Source organism: Palaemon carinicauda, chromosome 1 (genome assembly GCF_036898095.1).
Source record: "Palaemon carinicauda isolate YSFRI2023 chromosome 1, ASM3689809v2, whole genome shotgun sequence".
In the NCBI taxonomy this organism is placed as follows: domain Eukaryota; kingdom Metazoa; phylum Arthropoda; class Malacostraca; order Decapoda; family Palaemonidae; genus Palaemon; species Palaemon carinicauda.
This window is the reverse complement of record NC_090725.1, coordinates 187,342,314-187,361,468: the sequence shown is the minus strand read 5'-3', so window position 1 is coordinate 187,361,468 and position 19,155 is coordinate 187,342,314. Positions and strand designations below refer to the sequence as shown.

Below are 19,155 nucleotides of genomic sequence, written 5' to 3'. Positions count from 1 at the left end.
AGGAAGACAGACTAACAAGGCAGAGTAATCGTCTAAGTCAACTTCCTTACCAGGTACCTATATATATTTGGGTTTTGTTATGATATAACTGTCAAAAACTCTAAGCATGTACGCTGTAAACTTTATTAATTCTGGTCTCTACCCTCCACCATGGGTGTGGATCAGCTATTATATATTCGCCGGCTAAGTTAAATATTTAAAAATTATATTTTAATTATAAAATAAATTTTTGAATATACTTACCCGGTAAATATATAAATTAAAGGCCCCCCCTTCCTCCCCGATAGAGACCCAGCGGGATGAGAAGAATTGGAGCTGTTTACATGTATATGCGGTATCTGGTCGATAGTTGGCGCTGGTGGGCACACCCGCAACCTTCATAGCGATCGCTCGCGAGTTTTTGTGTTTTTTCTGTCGAGCCGCCGGAGACGTCAGCTATTATATATTCATCGGGTAAGTATATTCAAAAATTTATTTTATAATTAAAATATCATCTTACTCAATAATAACCTACATTTCCATGATTATTTGTTTTACTGATGAATACAGAATTAGTTTGTCAAAAGTTTGCTTTATTTTCTATTGTATTTCACTTTAAACAACGAAAATAGTCTTTATAATCATTGTGAAGGGATTATAGAATAATTTATCCGTAATTTGTTTTCTGTAATTTTTTCTAAATAATGGTAAAGCACTGTGATTTTATGTGTAAATAAGCTTTATATTCATTGGATTGACTATGTCATTCCATAAGACTTCCACGATAAATAGCCGTCAAAAGATATAAAACTACTCGTCAGTAATAATAGACTACGTTATGCAGAAATGTAATGAAAATATAGTATCTATTTGTTTCCTTTAATATAAGAAGTAATCTATAATATATAATTTTAAGGTACTGCAAACGATAAGCAAAAAACTTATCTTCTGATGACAAAACCATATTTCTGCCCCAGAGAGAGAAAGTTAGAGATTTAATATAAATTTAGCTCATCACACAGAAGGTTGGTTCTTTTGTCATTCCACCTTGTGTGTGACTGTCCCTATGAACTGGATAATTCCTCTTTTGGGTATTTCATGCACTTGGAAATAGGGACTGCACACGTAAGATCATGATAAATACTGCATAGAATGTCAATAAAAGGAAATAATAACAGTAGGCTGAATAACTCGTGAAAACAACGAACAATCATCATCATCATCATCTTATTCTACACCAATTGACACAAAGGGCCTCGGTTAGATTTAGCCAGTCATCTCTATCTTGAGCTTTTAATTCAATACTTCTCCATTCATCATTTTCTACTTCACGTTTCTTTGTCCTCAGTCGTGTAGGGCTGGATCTTGTGGAGTCAGTCAAACGTTTGGTGAACTAATCTCTCTTTGGGAATGTGAGAGCATGCCCAAACCATCTCCATCTACCTCTCACCATGATCTCATCCACATATGGTACTCGAGTAATTTCATAGTTTCATTTCTAATCCCGCCCTACCATTTAACTCCCAATATTCTTCTGAGGGCTTAGTTCTCAAATCTACTAAATCTGTTGGAGATTGTTTCATTGTCATACCATGACTCATGTCCATACTGTAACACCAATATCATTAAACTAATATATAGCCTGATTTTTATACGCAATTTTAGGCAATTTGATTTCTAAATTTGACTTTACCTAGCCCTTATCTGATTTGTTTTTTCAATCTTTCACTGAACTCCAATTCTAAAGAGCCTGCAATGGAGATCATAGTTTCTAAATACTAGAATGATTCTGCCATATTGATTTCTCCTTCCTATGATATTTCATTTTCCATTACATACTTCGTCTTCATCATCTCTTTCTTTCCTCTAATTATCGTGAGCCCAACCTCCTGTGATATTTCTTGCATTCTGGTGAGCAAGCATTGCAAATCATGTGGTACTCTGCTAATAAGAACAGCATTATCAGCATACTCTAGGTCAGCTAATTTACTATTACCAATCCAGTCCAATCCTTCTCCAACATCTCCAACTGTTCTATGCAGTACAAAATCTGTGAGGAGGATAAACTACACAGGTGGCAACACATTTTTCTGGAGTACTCTGTTGTTCACTGGAAATTCATTTGATATTTAACCATCTTTAGAACTTTTCCTCCTAGTCCATGCTGGGAATCCAAGAAGTCTTAGACTCTCTGACCTCCAAGACCTGATCAACTAGCTCCCTGCCTATTTTATTTTAATGCAAAGCATACTTATGGGGTGGAAGTGTGTGTGATAGATTGGGTAATCTTGTTGAAGAATTAATTGACAACAATGATCTAATACTAATGAATGAGGGTTCTCCAACTAGGTATGATGTATTCCACACCTCTATATAAGCTATCGATTTGTCAATCTGTTCCTCATCCATTCAATTGGATTACCTTTGATCAGTCAATCAACATCTACATGGCAGTGGCCATGGCAAATAATGTTAAATTATGTCCACAATCTTCCTTTTTCATGTCCACCAAAATGGAAGATAGATGAGGCAGACTGGACCTCTTATGAGAACTTCACACACGTTGATAGAGAGTATGGTGACTTTACATCTCCAGTGCTTGCTTATCAACACCTTTCAAATGTTATTGATGATAATGCTAGCAAGTTTATACCTAAAATGTGTGGTTTACCTCATCGCTCTGTAGTTCCTTGGTGAAGTAAAGAATTTGCCAACGCAAGGAAAGTTACCTGAACTTGCTTCAGAAGGTACTTGAAAACAAACTATGAAGCAGGTAGAATAGCGTACCTCAGAGCCTGTGCCAAACAAAGAAGAACTTTTAAAAAAGCAAAGAGAGCATCTTGGAGGAAATGTATATCTAATATCAATACCAAAACTCATTCAAAGGAAATATGGGACAAGATTAGAAAACTTAAAGATAAATTTGTCCCTAGACCTTTACCGATACAGCTGTATTAAGGGAAAATAGTAGATGTTTATCTGACCCCAAAGATGTAGCAGAGGTACTTGCTATGCACTTTGCTCATGTATCAAGTGCTGACAATTATTCCCCCGCATTTCAACAAATTAGAGCAACAACATCTGTTGTTCCTCCTGCTTCTTCCAATACTGACGTTTTTAATTTGCCTTTTAGTATGGAGGAGATGCAAAATGTTATCTTTAGCTCGTCTTTGACTGCCCCAGGTGAGGATGGCATCCAATATGGAATGATTTCACATCTCCCTGTGGATACTAAGGAATTTTTATTAGAAACCCTTAGTGGCTTTTCATACATCTCCTTATTCATGGCAGTCTTCAGTCATAATTCCTGGCCACAAATCTGGTAAAGACCAAGCTGCCTTCTAGTTGTAGGCCTATAGCTTTGACTAGTTGCATATGCAAACTATTTGAGAGGATGATCAACAACAGTCTTATGTGGTATCTAGAATCAAAAACCTTTTATCTAACAGACAGTTTGGCTTTAGGAAGAACCGAAGTATGCTAGACCCTTTACTGATGTTATCAAGGGAAATTTCAAATGCCTTTTCTAACCAAGACCTGGTGGTGGGTGTCTTTTCTGATCTCAAAAAGGTGTATTACACCACCTTGAAGGGCAGTATTTTAAAGCAGCTGGTCTCTTAGGGTGTAGGGGTATAGTAGGTAGTAGGTTGGCCAGGGCACCAGCCACCTGTTGAGATACTACTGTTAGATAGTTATATGGGGTCCTTTGAATGTCTAGACAGTACTACTGTACATTGGATCCCTCTCTCTTGTCACGGTTCATTTTCTCTATGCCTACACGGACATTGAATAGTCTGGCTTATTCTTTCAACATTCTCCTCTGTCCTTATACACCTGACAACACCGAGATTACCAAACAATTCTTCTTCACCCAAGGGTTTCCTTCAGTACTGTAATTGTTCAGTGGCCACTTTCCTCTTGGTAAGGTTAGGAGAGACTCTTTAGTTATGTTAGCAGCTCTTTTAGGAGAAAGGCACTCCAAAATCAAACCATTGTTTTCTAGTCTTGGGTAGTGCCATAGCTTCTGTACCATGGTCTTTCACTCTCTTGGGTTAAGGTTCTCTTGCTTGAGGATACACTCGGGCACACTATTCTATCTTATCTCTCTTTTCTTGTCTTGTTAAAAATTTTATAGTTTATATAGGAAATATTTTAATATTGTTACTATTCTTAAAATATTTAATTTTTCCTTGTTTCCTTTCCTCACTGGGCTTTTTTTTTGTTGGAGCCCCTGGCCTTATAGCATCCTTCTTTTTCAATTAGAGTTGTAGCTTAGCAAATAATAATAATAATAATAATAATATGTTTTCTTTTATTGAAGAATTTTTATCAAACCGCTCAATTAAAGTTAGAGTAGGGTCAGCAGTATCATCATCCTACATGCAAGGAGGTGTCCCCCAAGGCAGCGTACTGAGTGTAACCATATTTGCTGTGGCTATCAATAGTCTCATGAGTCACCTACCTTCCAGCATACAAGTCACTATTTGTTGCTGATTTTGTTGAAGAAATTGGAAGCGGCTTTCAAGAAATAGCTACCCTGCATAGCGGGAAAAGCTTTAGTCAAAGAAGGAGAAGATTGTAGTGGATCATCGGCACTACAAGTATGCCAAAAACGTCAAACAAAGTGCTATAAATGCTGCTTTTGCATGGGAAAATTCTTGGGGATTCGTGATCTCTCCTCAGAAGATCAAAGCCATTCATTTTACTGGTACTTGTAAAAGAGAAGAAATCCCCATCCTTTCTTAATTGATAGTATTTTGCCATATGAGAATAATGTCAAGATTCTTAGGGGTAATTTTTGACAAGTAAATGACCTTTGGTCCCCATATGAATGAACCATGTATCAGGGTAGAAATATCACAAAAAATTTTAAAAGTTGTATCGGGTTTTGATTGGGGTGCTGATAGAACAACTTAGCTCGGAATTTATACATCTTTGTGTCTGAGCAAGTCAAGCTATGCATATCAGATGTATTGGTCAGCTACTAAGACTTTACTTGAAAAACTAGATGATGTTCACAATATGCGGCTCCATTTCTGCCCAGGTTCATACAGAGCATCTCCCATTGATTGTCTGTATGTGGATTCTGGAATGCCTCCCCATGCCATCCGTAGAGAGGAGTTGAGTTTGAGGTTTTAGCTAGGTCCCTTGCTATGAGAAACACTCCCAACAGTAAATATGTTAGGGCCCCATTAGATCAAGCTCCTAACAGATCAAGAGAGCCCAAGCTTTAGGAAGTACAGCTGAAAAGTTATGCCAGAGAGGTAGGTTTGTTAACAACACAGATAGTAGAGGTAGGATATCACATCTCCCCCTTGGTGTAATTCACCTGTTAAAGTGTGTTACAGCAGGAGAGAAAAATACTGTACCCAGTAAGGGAATGAAATTTTAATTTTTAAATCATGCTGCTCAACATCATGGGAAACATGGATTTATGGATGGTTGCAGGAGTTTGAAGTGCAGTTGTGCTGGTGAATATAATTATTAGAAAGAACCTTCTATCCTCTTGTTTAGTATATACTGCTGAGCTGTATGCAATAGACTGACTAAATAGCCAATTACTTGTGATGCGCAGTGCCTATCTAACTAAGGAAAGTGACCCCTCCCGATCCATATTGATTCCAGTAAGATCTTTCGCCATGCATCGAGAGAATAAGCCGGAGAGACATCATAGAGACGATTGGCGAAATCTAATTGAGGCCCTTTGCGTCAATAGGCGTAGGAGGAGATGATGATGATGTATGCAATAATTCTCACAGTCCGATATACCGATATTTTTATACAATTTTTACGGATTCCAATAGCGTTTTACTCTCAATTAAATAAGTTATACCAGGCCATCATCTAGTATAAGAGGTGCAGGACTGGTTAGTACTTCTGCAGTCTCGGAAGAATATCAGTGTTCTCTTTTGTTGGGTCCCTACCCTTGTTGGGGTGGATTGAAATGAACGAGTAGATAAGGAAGCTTCAGGGCTACTAAACCCATCCCCCATAAGTATTCCATACAAAGACCCTAAAAGTAAGATACATTTTCACTGTAAGAATAAGTGGCAGGCCCGATGGTGTGAACTGACCACCAATACAAAGTTGAAACATATTCACCCATCGGTGGGTAAATGGTCATCTTGTAATTCTACAAGTAGGAGAGATAACATCATTTTAAGGGGACCGTCCGATATGGTGTTTTGACATACCAACTTTCAGATATCAAAAATTGTTTTATTGTTTCTATGTATGCAGAAACATATCATACATGCTCTCCAGAAGTTTCAGCCAATTATTTTTACAAATAATGAAGATATAGCGGTCTTTAAATGATGACGTCATCCTTACTGCGTCTTCTGCATGACCGAGTTTGACAGAATTGTCTTTGTGTGTTTATGTTTGCATATATGTAGTGATTTTTCCACTTATGTCTTGAAATCTCATACGTCTGGCAGAAATGGAAGGCATTGGTAGAGAGTAGGTGAACGAAGACTACGAGCTACGAGAACAGCAGCCAGAGTTTCCAAAGACTTATAGAAGATATAATGCGTGTGTTCGTTTACTTGCAGTTCGTATGTACATTGTACAACGTCCTCGTGAACTTTATAGCAAAGCCAATGTTACCTAAGGTCATCAGAAAGAAAAAAAAGTAAGCAGAGAGCAAGAGAAAAGAACCAAGAAGAGAGGGAAATATGAATAAGAGTACAAAGCTGGAACATGCTAACTAAAACTGGCAACAATGAGAGGCCGCTGGCAACTCGTGACACTTACGCCAAGTGTATTAGTAAACTTAGGGTTTAAATACCTCATTTATGTTGTGTTTATGTGGGAATAAACAATAAAAGTACAAAGTAAGGTTATCACAATAATGTTATCTTGATTTTTTTTTAAGAAAAGAAGTGAAAATTTGTTGCAAATCTTTGGGTGCTCATAACTCAAAAACATACTTTTTTCAATATTAAACTTACCCGATGATCATATAGCTGTCAGCTCTGCTGCCCGACAGAAAAACCTACGGGCGGAATACGCCAGCGATCGCTATACAGGTGGGGGTGTACATCAACAGCGCCATGTGTCAAGTAGGTACTCAAGTACTCGATGTCAACAAAGAACCAATTTTCTCTCTGTCGTGCCACTGGCAAGACCTACTAAATACGCTGTTACTAACTGGATTTGTTTTCACAACTATTTGGTGAAGTACACTATTCCAGTTTTGAGCTTTCGCTATGCAGGGGTTTTATCTTCATTTCAAAACTTGAACTCGTTTTGGATAGATTTTATTTTGGTGACAAAGAGAGTATGGACTCTCTTTCACTTTTAAATGGCCGACCCTTCCCTTAGACGGAAGTGTGTTTAGGTTTTTAGTAATTTTGCTTAACACCTTATAGATCTTTATATTTTATATCTCTCCGCCTTTATTAGGCCTCTTCGATTAACTTTCCTTTTATTATAAACATATAAAAATAAATTTTTATGTTTTGTTTATTTGAACCTTTCCTTTTAGTAGGCGGTCCTAACTTGGAACCGAAGTTAATCAACGTTGAGCCCGTTATATCGTATTTAACCTTTAAAGAATTTAAAACTTTTTAAATTTAATGTTTTATGAAAGATTTTCTTTGATAGTCTCGTACTGTTTTCAAAGATGAACTAACGTTTAGTTTTTTAGTCTACGCAGTTGTTGACGTTCAGGACGTTCAACTTGCGCTCTATCGTTACGATAGAGAGAGAGTGTTTCACGGTTTCACTTTGCAGTAAGAGTAAACCTATTCTTGCGTTTCGTTCATTCTTTCTTAGCTTAAATGGTTTAAATTCTAAATTAAAGGAACTTTTTATTTGGAAAACCTTTCAGTTTTTTCCTTTAGCAAATCACATGTTTTGACGATATATAATTGGGCTCTTCTCTCAGGTGCGAAATCTAGAGAGAAAGAGAGAGATAGAGACGGAGGGAGAGAGAGGAGATAAAACGTTTCGTTCAAGCGGGTAACGTTGTTCTCGTTTTACTCTCCTCCCTAGTCGCTGTAGGGGAAGAAGGTAAAACGTTTCTAGGGTTTTATTCTTGTTCCCAGGCTATGTGCGGTGAGAGATTGTAAACGTAGTTTATTTGATCTAGTGTTTAGTCTCTTTCCCAGCCACTGAATTCTTTATCTTTATATATGTTTTCTGTTGCATTATACGACTGTTTTCGCAATTACTACCTTTTAATGAAGGGTAGGATTGCGTGTTTCAGGTAGAAATCAGTAAAAGTTTCGATTTCAGTGAAATAAGTGCAAAACAGAAAATCAAAGTGATAAAGTGATATGCGCAAAGTGTTACAGTGTTGCGTCCGAGGGTTCGTCTGTTCGTGCCTGTCGTTCACCTAGTCCGGGACCTCTTGCAAGCTCCCAAGCCCAGGGGAGAAGTAATGTCGAACGACTTATGGGTTCCTCAGGCCTTGATCAGCGAACAGACGTTTTTCCCTCCGTGGTTTCGGGCGTATCTACCCAAGATCGCCCCACCCACACAAAGACGAGAGAGCCCATTTACTTCTCGTCTGCGGAAGAGGTTTCTCGTAAGAAACCTTGGACCAAGGTCTCGCAGCTTATTAAGTGCAAGTCGGTCCCTTCCGCGCAAGTCCAACGGCCCAGGTGTAGCCACTGGGTCAGTTCGGACTCGCTGCAGTCACCCGACGACTGCACACATCCCAAGAGAGGCAAGGTGGTACCGCAACAGGCAGTAACTCCGTCTGTTGCCGCACCCGCTGTTTTAGACCCTCAGTCACAACGGACAGTAGCTCCGTCTGTTGCCGCTTTTGTAGACCCTGAGTGGTCTTTACTGCAGTCTATGCAGACTCAGTTAGCTGCGGTTATGCAGGAGTTTCGTGCGGAGAAGGTTAACGCTGCACCCGTTAGCCTACAACCTGCCACGGTTGTGCGCCCAGCTCACGCTGAGGCTGCCTGCTCCCACACTCCGGCTGCGGAGAGGTTGGCGCTGCACCCGTTAGCCTACAACCTGCCACGGTTGTGCGCCCAGCTCACGCTGAGGCTGCCTGCTCCCACACTCCGGCTGCGGAGAGGTTGGCGCTGCACCCGTTAGCCTACAACCTGCCTCGGTTGTGCGCCCAGCAGACGCTGAGGCTGCCTGCTCCCACACTCCGGCTGTGAGAGCTCCTCCACCCATGCGCAGTCGACCCTGCCAGACGCATGCTGACTCCCACAGACGCACGGAGCACTCCGTTGCCGTGCGTGAGCTACCACAACAACAGGAGGGTGGAGTTAAGCTGCCGTGTTTTGACACGGTGCGTCAGCCTCCGCAACCCACTGTGGTTACCGCCACTCACCCGCAGCAGACTAGTCAGTCAGGAGTTGAGGCTTCCCCACACAGCTTTGGTTGTTGCCAGCTCACAGACTGTCAAGCAGTTACATGACGTTGCCTTCTGGTCTGCTACTAATGCACCAGTGCTGTATGTCCTCACGCACCTGTTGTGGTTGACAGTTCAGTTTTTTGACAGTTCACAGACTGTCAAGCAGTTACATAGCGTTGCCTTCTGGTCTGCTGCTAATGCACCAGTGCTGTATGTCCTCACGCACCTGTTGTGGTTGACAGTTCAGTTTTTGACAGTTCACAGACTGTCAAGCAGTTACATAACGTTGCCTTCTGGTCTGCTGCTTATGCACCAGTGAGACCCTCACTGAGATAACCTAGCTTTTCTCGGACAAGGTTCCTGTGGATGAGAAAGTGCTGTTCTCCCTCCTACTGATATTCCTTTGAGGACTCTGTCATTTGGAGAGGAGCCTTAAGCTGCTTAGCCTCCTATGGACTTTAATTAAAGCATAACAAGGCTTCCAGGGATGGTTAATGGTTCCGCTTCAGTCGCTAACCCCGTCTGTTGCCACACCTGCTCCCGTAGACCCTAATGGGCTTTGCTGCAAGACATGCAGTCCAAGCTTGTGTCCTTGATAGAGGACTTTTTACGGAGAAGAACCTTCTGGCCAACAACCTTCCTACCGGTTGGTTGTGCGCCCTGTTGACACTGAGGTATCCTACTCGCGTCCGCCAGTTGAGGTGGTTCCTCCACCGATGCAACCCAGTGTGGGTGGCCAGTCGCACGTTGACGTTAAGCGACGCTCGGAGGTGGTTGTTGAAGTGTGTCACTAGGAAGACGTTCAACAACCAGCAGAGGTGACTTGTTGTGACGCAGTGCGTCAACCTCAGCAACCCGGTAGGGTGTTGACTGCACAACCCAGACAGTCTAGACAGTTTCGGGTTGACGCTGTACTTCCTCGCGTCCCCATGGTTGACAGTTCACAGACTGTGCAGCAGTACCATGATATTGCGTCCGGCTCCGTCACGCATCCACCAGTGCGACCGGATTCAGCGAGTCAGACGTTGCCCACTCCGTTGCCGTTTCCTCATCAGTTTCGGATAAGGAACCCTCTGATAAGGACGTTGCTGAACTAGACGATCAACCCCCAGCCCTGCTATCCATCCAGAAGATGCTGAAGAAGGAACGCTGCCCTGTCAGGCTGTGGATGAGTCTGGTAAGGACTCTGTCATCCGTGGTTCTTTTGTGTCACTTGGAAGACTACTCCTCCGTCCTCTTCTGTATCATCTAGCTTTTCACTGGAAAAAGGACAAGACGCTAGAAGCGGTCTCGATCCCGGTTTCCGGAAAGATAAAGTCTGGTCTGACTTGGTGAAAGGACTTTATCAACCTTAGAAAGGGTCTTCCCCTGACTGTTCAGACTCCCAACCACGTTCTCTTCTCGGACGCATCGGACGTAGGCTGGGGTGCGACATTAGGCGGTAGGGAATGCTCGGGATTATGGAACTCGAGTCAAAGGACAATGCATTTCAACTGCAAGAAGCTACTGGCAGTACGTCTGACCTGGAAAAGCTTCAGGTCTCTCCTTCAAGGCAAAGTGGTGGAGATGAACTCGGACAACACCCGGCTTTGACGTACATCTCCAAGCAAGGAGGGACCTACTCTCTGACATGGTACGAGATCGCAAGGGACCTCCTCACCTGGTCAACAGGTCTAGACTTTTCACTAGTAACGAGGTTCATCCAAGGCAACTTGAATGTCATAGCAGATTGTCTCAGTCGGAAGGGACAAATAATTCCAACAGATTGGACCCTCCACAAGGATGTATGCAAGAGACTTTGGGCCACCTGGGGCCAGCCAACCATAGATCTCTTCGCAACCTCGATGACCAAGAGGCTCCCAATAGTTTGCTCACCTATCCCGGACCCAGCAGTAGTTCATATAGATGCCTTTCTACTAGATTGGTCACATCTAGATCTATATGCATTCCCTCCGTTCAAGATTGTCAACAAGGTACTGCAGAAGTTCGCCTCTCACGAAGGGACAAGGTTGACGCTAGTTGCTTCCCTCTGGCCCGCGAGAGAATAACTCACCGAGGTACTTCGATGGCTAGTAGACGTTCCCAGAACACTTCCCCTAAGGGTGGACCTTCTACGTCAGCCACGCGTAAAGAAGGTACACCAAGGCCTCCACGCTCTTCGTCTGACTGCCTTCAGATTATCGAAAGACTCTCGAGAGCTAGAGGCTTTTCGAAGGAGGCAACCAGAGCGTTTGCTAGAGCAAGGAGAACATCCACCCTTAGAATCTACCAATCGAAGTGGGAAATCTTCCGAAACTGGTGCAAGTCAGTATCCGTATCCTCGACCAGTACCTCTGTAACTCAAATAGCTGACTTTCTCTTATATCTGAGGAAAGAACGATCTCTTTCAGCTCCCACTATCAAGGGTTACAGAAGCATGTTGGCATCAGTCTTCCGTCACAGAGGCTTAGATCTTTCCAACAATAAAGATCTACAAGACCTCCTTAAGTCTTTTGAGACCACGAAGGAGCGTCGTTTGGTTACACCTGGTTGGAATTTAGACTTGGTACTAAGATTCCTTATGTCAGACAGGTTCGAACCGCTTCAATCAGCCTCCCTGAAAGATCTCACCTTTAAGACTCTTTTCCTGATATGCTTAACCACAGCTAAAAGAGTCAGTGAGATTCATGCCTTCAGCAAGAACATCGGATTCTCATCCGAAACGGCTACATGTTCTACAACTTGGTTTTCTAGCCAAACACGAGCTGCCTTCTCGGCCTTGTCCAATATCGTTCGATATTCCAAACTTATCGCATGGTTTGAAATGAACTAGAAAGAGTATTATGTCCTGTAAGAGCTCTTAAGTTCTATTTAAAAACCTTTACGAGGCCCGTCTGAAGCTTTATGGTGTTCAGTTAAGAATCCATCTTTGCCTTTGTCAGAGAATTCTTTATCCTATTTTATCAGACTGTTAATACGAGAAGCTCATTCCCATCTGAATGAGGAAGACCAAGCTTTGCTGAAGGTAAGGACACACAAAGTTAGAGCTGTCGCAACTTCCGTGGCCTTTAAACAAAATAGATCTCTGCAAAGTATATTCGACGCAACCTATTGGAAAAGCAAATCAGTGTTCGCGTCTTTTATCTTAAGAATGTCCAGTCTCTTTACGAGACCTGCTACACTCTGGGACCATTCGTAGCAACGAGTGCAGTAGTGGTGAGGGCTCCACCACTACAATTCCCTAATTCCATAACCTTTTTAATCTTTCTCTTGAAATGTTTTATTATTGTTTTGGGTGTTCCGGAAGGCTAAGAAGCCTTTCGCATCCTACTTGATTTGGCGGGTGGTCAAAGTCATTTCTTGAGAAGCGCCTAGATTAGAGGTTTTTGATGAGGACCTTTAGTATGGGTTGCAACCCTTCATACTTCAGCTCCTAGGAGTCGCTCAGCATCCTATGAGGATCGCGAGGCTCAGTAAGGAAGACGTACTTAAAAAGGCAGAGTAATTGTTCAAGTCGACTTCCTTACCAGGTACTTATTTATTTTATGTTTGTTATTTTGAATAACTGCTAAAATAAAATACGGAATACTTAGCTCATAATAATGTCAACATGTATGCTGGTCTCTACCCACCCCCCTGGGTGTGAATCAGCTATATGATCATCGGGTAAGTTTAATATGAAAAATGTTATTTTCCTTAGTAAAATAAATTTTTGAATATACAGTACTTACCCGATGATCATAAATTAAAGGACCCACCCATCCTCCCCAATAGAGACCCAGTGGACAGAGGAGAAAATTGGTTCTTTGTTGACATCGAGTACTTGAGTACCTACTTGACAGATGGCGCTGTTGATGTACACCCCCACCTGTATAGCGATCGCTGGCGTATTCCGCCCGTAGGTTTTTCTGTCGGGCAGCAGAGCTGACAGCTATATGATCATCGGGTAAGTATATTCAAAAATTTATTTTACTAAGGAAAATAACATATTCACACTTAGGTAAATTTTTCTCACTTATTTATTGTATGATTTTAGGTAGAAAGATATCATTGTAAAGAGGAATAAAAATCCCACAATTTTGTGAACCAGAATTTTTATTTTCCTTTTTCTCTTTTTCATGAATATTGATAATTAAGTCGTATTGGATTCCTTATTGTAGCTGTTCACAGGAAAATCCTTGGAGACCACACTATCTCTACAAAAATGACAAATTTGGTAATAATTTGTATTTTTCCTGGCTATACAAACATGAAGTTCTTTACTATGAGTAGATTCGGCGTGAGCTGGTGCTCAGGCCATAAAAACTTTGAGCAAGGTGGCAGCCAAACTCGCTCCCTTGTTAAAACCAGTGGTGTAGTAAGGGTAGCAGAAAAACACTCCTGCTACTGCCCACACACTCGATAGCTTACTGAGGGAAGGTAATGGCTGGACAAGTGTGTGTAAAGAACTTCAGGTTTGTATAGCTATGAAAAATTCAAATTAATTCCAAATTTGTCATTTTTTATGACAAGAAATACTAACCCTTGTTCTTTACAAGGAGATTTGCCCAATAGTGGGTGGAAGTCTTTCAACTGTCTGAAAACTGGCCAGGGATTGCCACATCTGAGCTTAAGGAAGCTTGGAGTGGGAATCCTGACACCTCGTGAACCTGTTAGTCTTATAATACCAGAGAGGCCAACAGCCTTTGCAGTAATGTTCAGTGAGTAAGAGACCACTCTGTGACTATATCTAGGTTTCTGTTTAACCTCGGGTTTGACATTATACACACTGAGACCCAAGTAGCCCAACTCTACCTCATCAGGAGGTTGGGGACATGCCAAAATATGTATTTGTATGTGAACCAAGCAATATTCAGGCAACTTGCAAAAAATGGGCTTACCTGTTGTCAATGGGAGCCAGCTAGCTGGGCTTAGGATACTGTACTCTAAGAGAGGAGAATATGAAGAAAAGAAAAGGTCTAGTCATTCCTTTACATTTACCCCAGACTAAAACTAAAACCTCTACCTTCAACCAATTGCTAATTGTCCTGTAAGGAGTTAAGGAAGCCAAACCACTTGCTGAGCAGCCACCACAGGACTCATAGAGATTATATCTAGGGAATTATGTGTCATGTCTTACAGGTAGCAGGTGGTGAAGGTTGTTTGATGCTTCCACATGCACGTTTGTAACACCCGTGACACAGAGAAGTTCCTTTTAAATGCCAAGGATGTGCTTATACCTCTGAGGTCATGAGCTCTGGGTTGTTGACCTTGATGATTGGAGGGAGGAGTAAGGGCACAATCAATGAGCTGCCTGATCCAAGATGAAATTGTGTTTTTTACGACCTTCTTCTTGACCCTGTCCATGCTTTCAAGCAGCTGATTGTTGTGTTGGCGAGCTTGTCGTGTATGCTTAAGGCAGAGTCTTAGCACCCTCACTTGGTATAGTAACATTTGATCCGTGTCATTATTTACTTCTCATGGACTTGCAATCCGGAAGGTCCTGAACCTTGGGTCTGCTATTGCCAGATTTTGAGTCTTAGCAATAAAATCAGTGACACAATTAAGAGTAACCCACCCTCATCCTCTTGACTGTGTGATGTTATAGAATGATCATGCAACTTGCTTGCCCTCTTTGCAGAGGCTAGGGCAAGAAAGAAGACCGTTTTTAGGGTTAAATCACCTACCGGCTAAGGGCAGGATAACTCAAAGCTCCGTATGAGCACTGATAATCCTCCTGAGACACCAGAGTTTTTCCTCTTGGCGTTATGATAAAAACTCGGCAATCAGAGGGGTATAGTAGCTCCAAGTGGAGAGACATCTTTTCTACAACACCAACCACACAAGATGGGCCATTTTGCTTGATAGACTGTGATAGAGGACTTCCTAAGGCTTTTAGATATCATTTCACCACTAGTTGCATAAAAACTCTTTTAGAGAGGAGATGCTGGATACCCTCCAGGGGTGAAGTTGTAGGGATACGATTGCCCTATGGTATATCTTCAAGTGTGGCTAATGTAGAAGGTTATGTATGGGGAATAGCTCCCTCAGAACTTCTGTCAGCAGCACAGAAGGTTTGGGAATCACTGTGTGCTACCAGAGCGAAGGTATTAACGTCATTGATAGATTGGACGACGACCTCACTTTGTCGAAAAGTCTCCGGATTAGGCAAAATGGTGGGGGAGCGCATAGACATCTATGTTACTCCAAGGATGTTGGAAGACATCTTGAAACACTACCTGAAAGACTGGTACTGGAGAGTAGTACATCGGTAGTTTGTGATTGAGAGACGTCAGGAACAGGTCTATCGGAGGCAAACCCCCACAAAGTCAGGACTTTGGTTGCTGCTCAAGGAGTCAGAGACAATTCCAAACCAACTGAGTTTTTCTGCTCAATTTGTCTGGTAAGATGTTCTTTATGCCTGGAATAAATTGGACTGATAGTGAGATCTGATTGTCCTCTTGTCTATTTCAGAACCTCCACAGCTAGAGGACAGAACTGTTGTGAGAAGGTACTGTACCTCCTTGTTTGTTTAAGCATGCCATTACGGCGGTGGTGTCGCTCACCAACGCTACTGAGTGACCTGAAAGGAGATGTTGAAAGTGTTGAAAGGCTATAAAAGCAGCCTTGAACTCAAGGAGGTTTATGTGGTATTGCCGACCTGGATCGGACCATAGCCTGGAGGCCGTGAGCTGTTGCATGCGAGTCCCTCACCCCTCTTTTGATGTGTCCGGGAAGAACATCATTTACGGGGAGGAGAAAGAAGATCTATCCTTTGGCAAAGGTTGAAGTCTTACATTCACCATTCCAAGTCTTTCTTGTGCTCTGATCATATCATAACCCGTTTCCGGAGGATCCATCCACCTAGACCATAGGGTCTTCATTTGCCACTGGAGTGAGTGGATGCTGACTTGGCTGTTGGCGACTAAGCGGTTTAAGGTCCCTTATGTGTCTCAACAGTCATTGCCATTGACTGGCTAGCAGTGAAAAAGCCAATTTCTAGTAAACAGTTATTCCTATCATTATTTGAGACCAAATTTGCTGAGGATTAATTAAGGTTTTATCACTAGAATAAGCCTATTTTACACTAAGTTGACGTCACATGATGGGTTTCTATAATTTTATATTTGTTGCTTTGATTTCCAATATGTAAAATAAATGGAATATGTATGTGTATTTCACTGTAGGAAATTGTTATTACTGAATCAATATAAAGATGTTTCTCATTTCATTAATATAATCAAATTTTTCCTTGAAAACAAGTCTGCTTTGTTTGAGAGTTGTGTTTGGAGCTGCAACTTGACTTTGACTTGAGCTGTATCAAGATCATTACTAATTATTGAAGATATTTATTAATAATTGAGTTATTGTATAGATTGAATATATGATAAAAACATTTTCTTTTGACGATGTCAGGGAAGTCCATCAATTGTCCGGGGGGGATTATGACTTGACAATGGCAGGGATGTCCAATGGTTGACAATGAGTCATACAGCATCGAGATAGAAGCAATATGAATATCAGATGAGTATAAAGGTAATAAATTTTATCATTAAGATTCTGTTATTGAAGATTTTTATTTTTATTTTCAGATGTATTGAATTAGAGAAGACCAATTGTACAGCATGGATGGCTTTAGCAACTTCATATACCAATGAGTCGTACCAGACACTTGCATGTGAATCATTAAAGGTAAAGTCTTAACTTTGACTAGTTCATTCCATGTCATGTTTTGTTTAGATTTTTGAGTTAGTTTATCTCTAGTGAGAGTAAAACTTCATCATTGTTATCACCAATTGTAAATTATTTTTAAAGGAAGTAATTGTATTTGTATTTCCATGTTTTATAATAGATGATGCTTTGGAATGATTATTGCTTTTATAATGATAGGCAATTATATTAGCATAATTTTGAAGCTTTTTAATCATGAGATGAAATCTTGGTTACCCGTAGCTATCCAAAAGTAGAACATCCCTATAATGCCTTTTCTAATCCAAAATAAAGTAAAGCAAACCAGTTACCATAGATTTATATGAGATTTTTTTTTTTCATTCACCAACATGTTATCTACCAAAAAGACATAATACAGTACCTCAATTGATCTCTAATCTTGAAGTTTAGGGTGTTCTAACTTCACTTATCCAAGTTTTTGGAAGGTAAATAGAAGGTGTTGAGTCAGGCAGAGCCTTCACATGTTAGATAAATGAGAGTTACGTAAGACTGTCTTGCGGGTGAGGGAGTAAATACTTCTGAATCTGTCTGGATAGGCAGATCGTTATTTGCATATTATAGTTTCTGCTTGTCTAGATGTTAAAGGTAAAGTTGTTCCATCTCTGAATACAAACTATTTTGCTCTTTATAGGATAGGGAATATACTTTCAATGAAGCTGGAAACTAGCCATAATATTATAGCGAGGTATAACTACCCACCGCTAGTCAAAGATGGCAGATGGGGGGTTAGTAACCACGTACCCCGTTCATACACACACACCCAAGCTATGTCGCCTCTTTTACTTCTGGCTCGGTTGAGGGTAGACGCAGTCTCTCTCTACTGTTAATAATCTTTGAAGTGGCTATTTGACTACCTTTTTTTCCTTTTTTTCTTACAGGTGTGATTGTTTCTATTGGGGATTGACATGCAGACTTGTTCAGGACCGGAAGGCCGCCAGTGCGGCACCTTCATATCCGTGGTTGAGACCGATCCTCACTCCCTGTGTCCTGCCTGCAGAGATCACTCTTGTAGGCAGGATTCACCTTGTGTAGACAGTCGGGAGTGATCCTTCCCCCAGTGGGTGAGATTTGGCAAGCAATGCTAGAAGAAGTCAAAAAGGGATTTTTCTCCTTCAGGGTCATCCTCAAAGGCGAAGAAACCTCGGCTTCCTTCTTCGTTTTCTCGATTTCTCCTCGTGGCCTCAGCTTGTTCGGTCTCCTTAGGAGAACGTTCAAGTAGAAGTGATGGTCGTTTGACCCCCGGACAACCCTTAGGTTCAGAGGACGCAGCTGCTTCCCCCTAGCGAAGCAGCACTGCCCTCCACTAAAGGGGAGTCTTGTCGTTGACGATGTGCGTCAATTCTGGTCTTCCTTAGAGATCTCAGGTCCCCTTTCAAGAAAGGCATTCAGGAGTTGGTCCAGTTAGGGGGACAGAGGAACCACACATCTGCTTTCTCAGAGGTTGGCCTCGGTTATCTGCCTAGAGACCCTAGAGGTAATGCATCAGCAGAGTCTCAAGTATACCTACCAGGATCTTCCTCCTCACCTGTCCAGTGACTGTTTGTACATGCTGCCCTGGCACATGTGCAAGTTCAGCTTCAAACTAGCACTTCTCGGAGTACTATGACGAGAAGGCCAAATGTGGCCTTATTTACTTTCCTCATCGGGCTATTTTTCCCTGTTGGAGCCCTTGTAGCCCAACTACGGTTGCAGCTTACCTAGTAATAATAATAATAGTAATAATAACCCAGAGCTTGATCTCGGTCCTACTCCCCAGCTTGCAGATGACAATTCATTCAGCCTGCAAGGGGTTTTCAGAATTTGAAACACCAAGCTGTCCTTTTCAAGGGTGAGCACATTGTTTGCAAGTTGTCTTCCCCTGAATAGCCTCCCCTTTGCCTCACTAGGAAAAGAGTGCTGGATTCATCCATGCCTCTTTCCAGCCCGTTCGAACGGACCTCTTCAGAACGAGATGAGATGTAGTTTGAAGGTTGTGTGCAGTCTGGAACCCTTGCCGCTGGGCCTTCCGGACATATCAGACATATCAGAAATCTGCCTCCGTCGTCAAGTCAGAACTTTCGGGTTCTATTCTCAGGGTTCCTCTCCACCAGCGAAAGAACCCAGCTTTCCAAGCGTGCTCTTGCAAACAGGATCGCTCATCCATGCAGCGAATTCTAATGTTG

At 41.8% G+C, this 19,155-nt stretch overlaps 1 protein-coding gene across 6 annotated transcripts in view; it reads left to right on the top strand.

The window, feature by feature from the left end:
* The window catches only part of LOC137653138 (peroxisomal targeting signal 1 receptor-like), a 472,440-nt gene that overhangs the window by 222,412 nt on the left and 230,873 nt on the right, over positions 1–19,155 (top strand). For all 6 annotated transcript variants that reach the window (XR_011046415.1, XM_068386531.1, XM_068386528.1 and 3 more), the window contains exon 10: positions 16,855–16,954. Coding sequence is in view for 5 of the 6 variants with exons in the window: in XM_068386531.1 (XP_068242632.1) it covers positions 16,855–16,954 (100 nt within the window). In the remaining variant the exon portion in view is untranslated. The remainder of the gene's footprint in view (positions 1–16,854; positions 16,955–19,155) is intronic.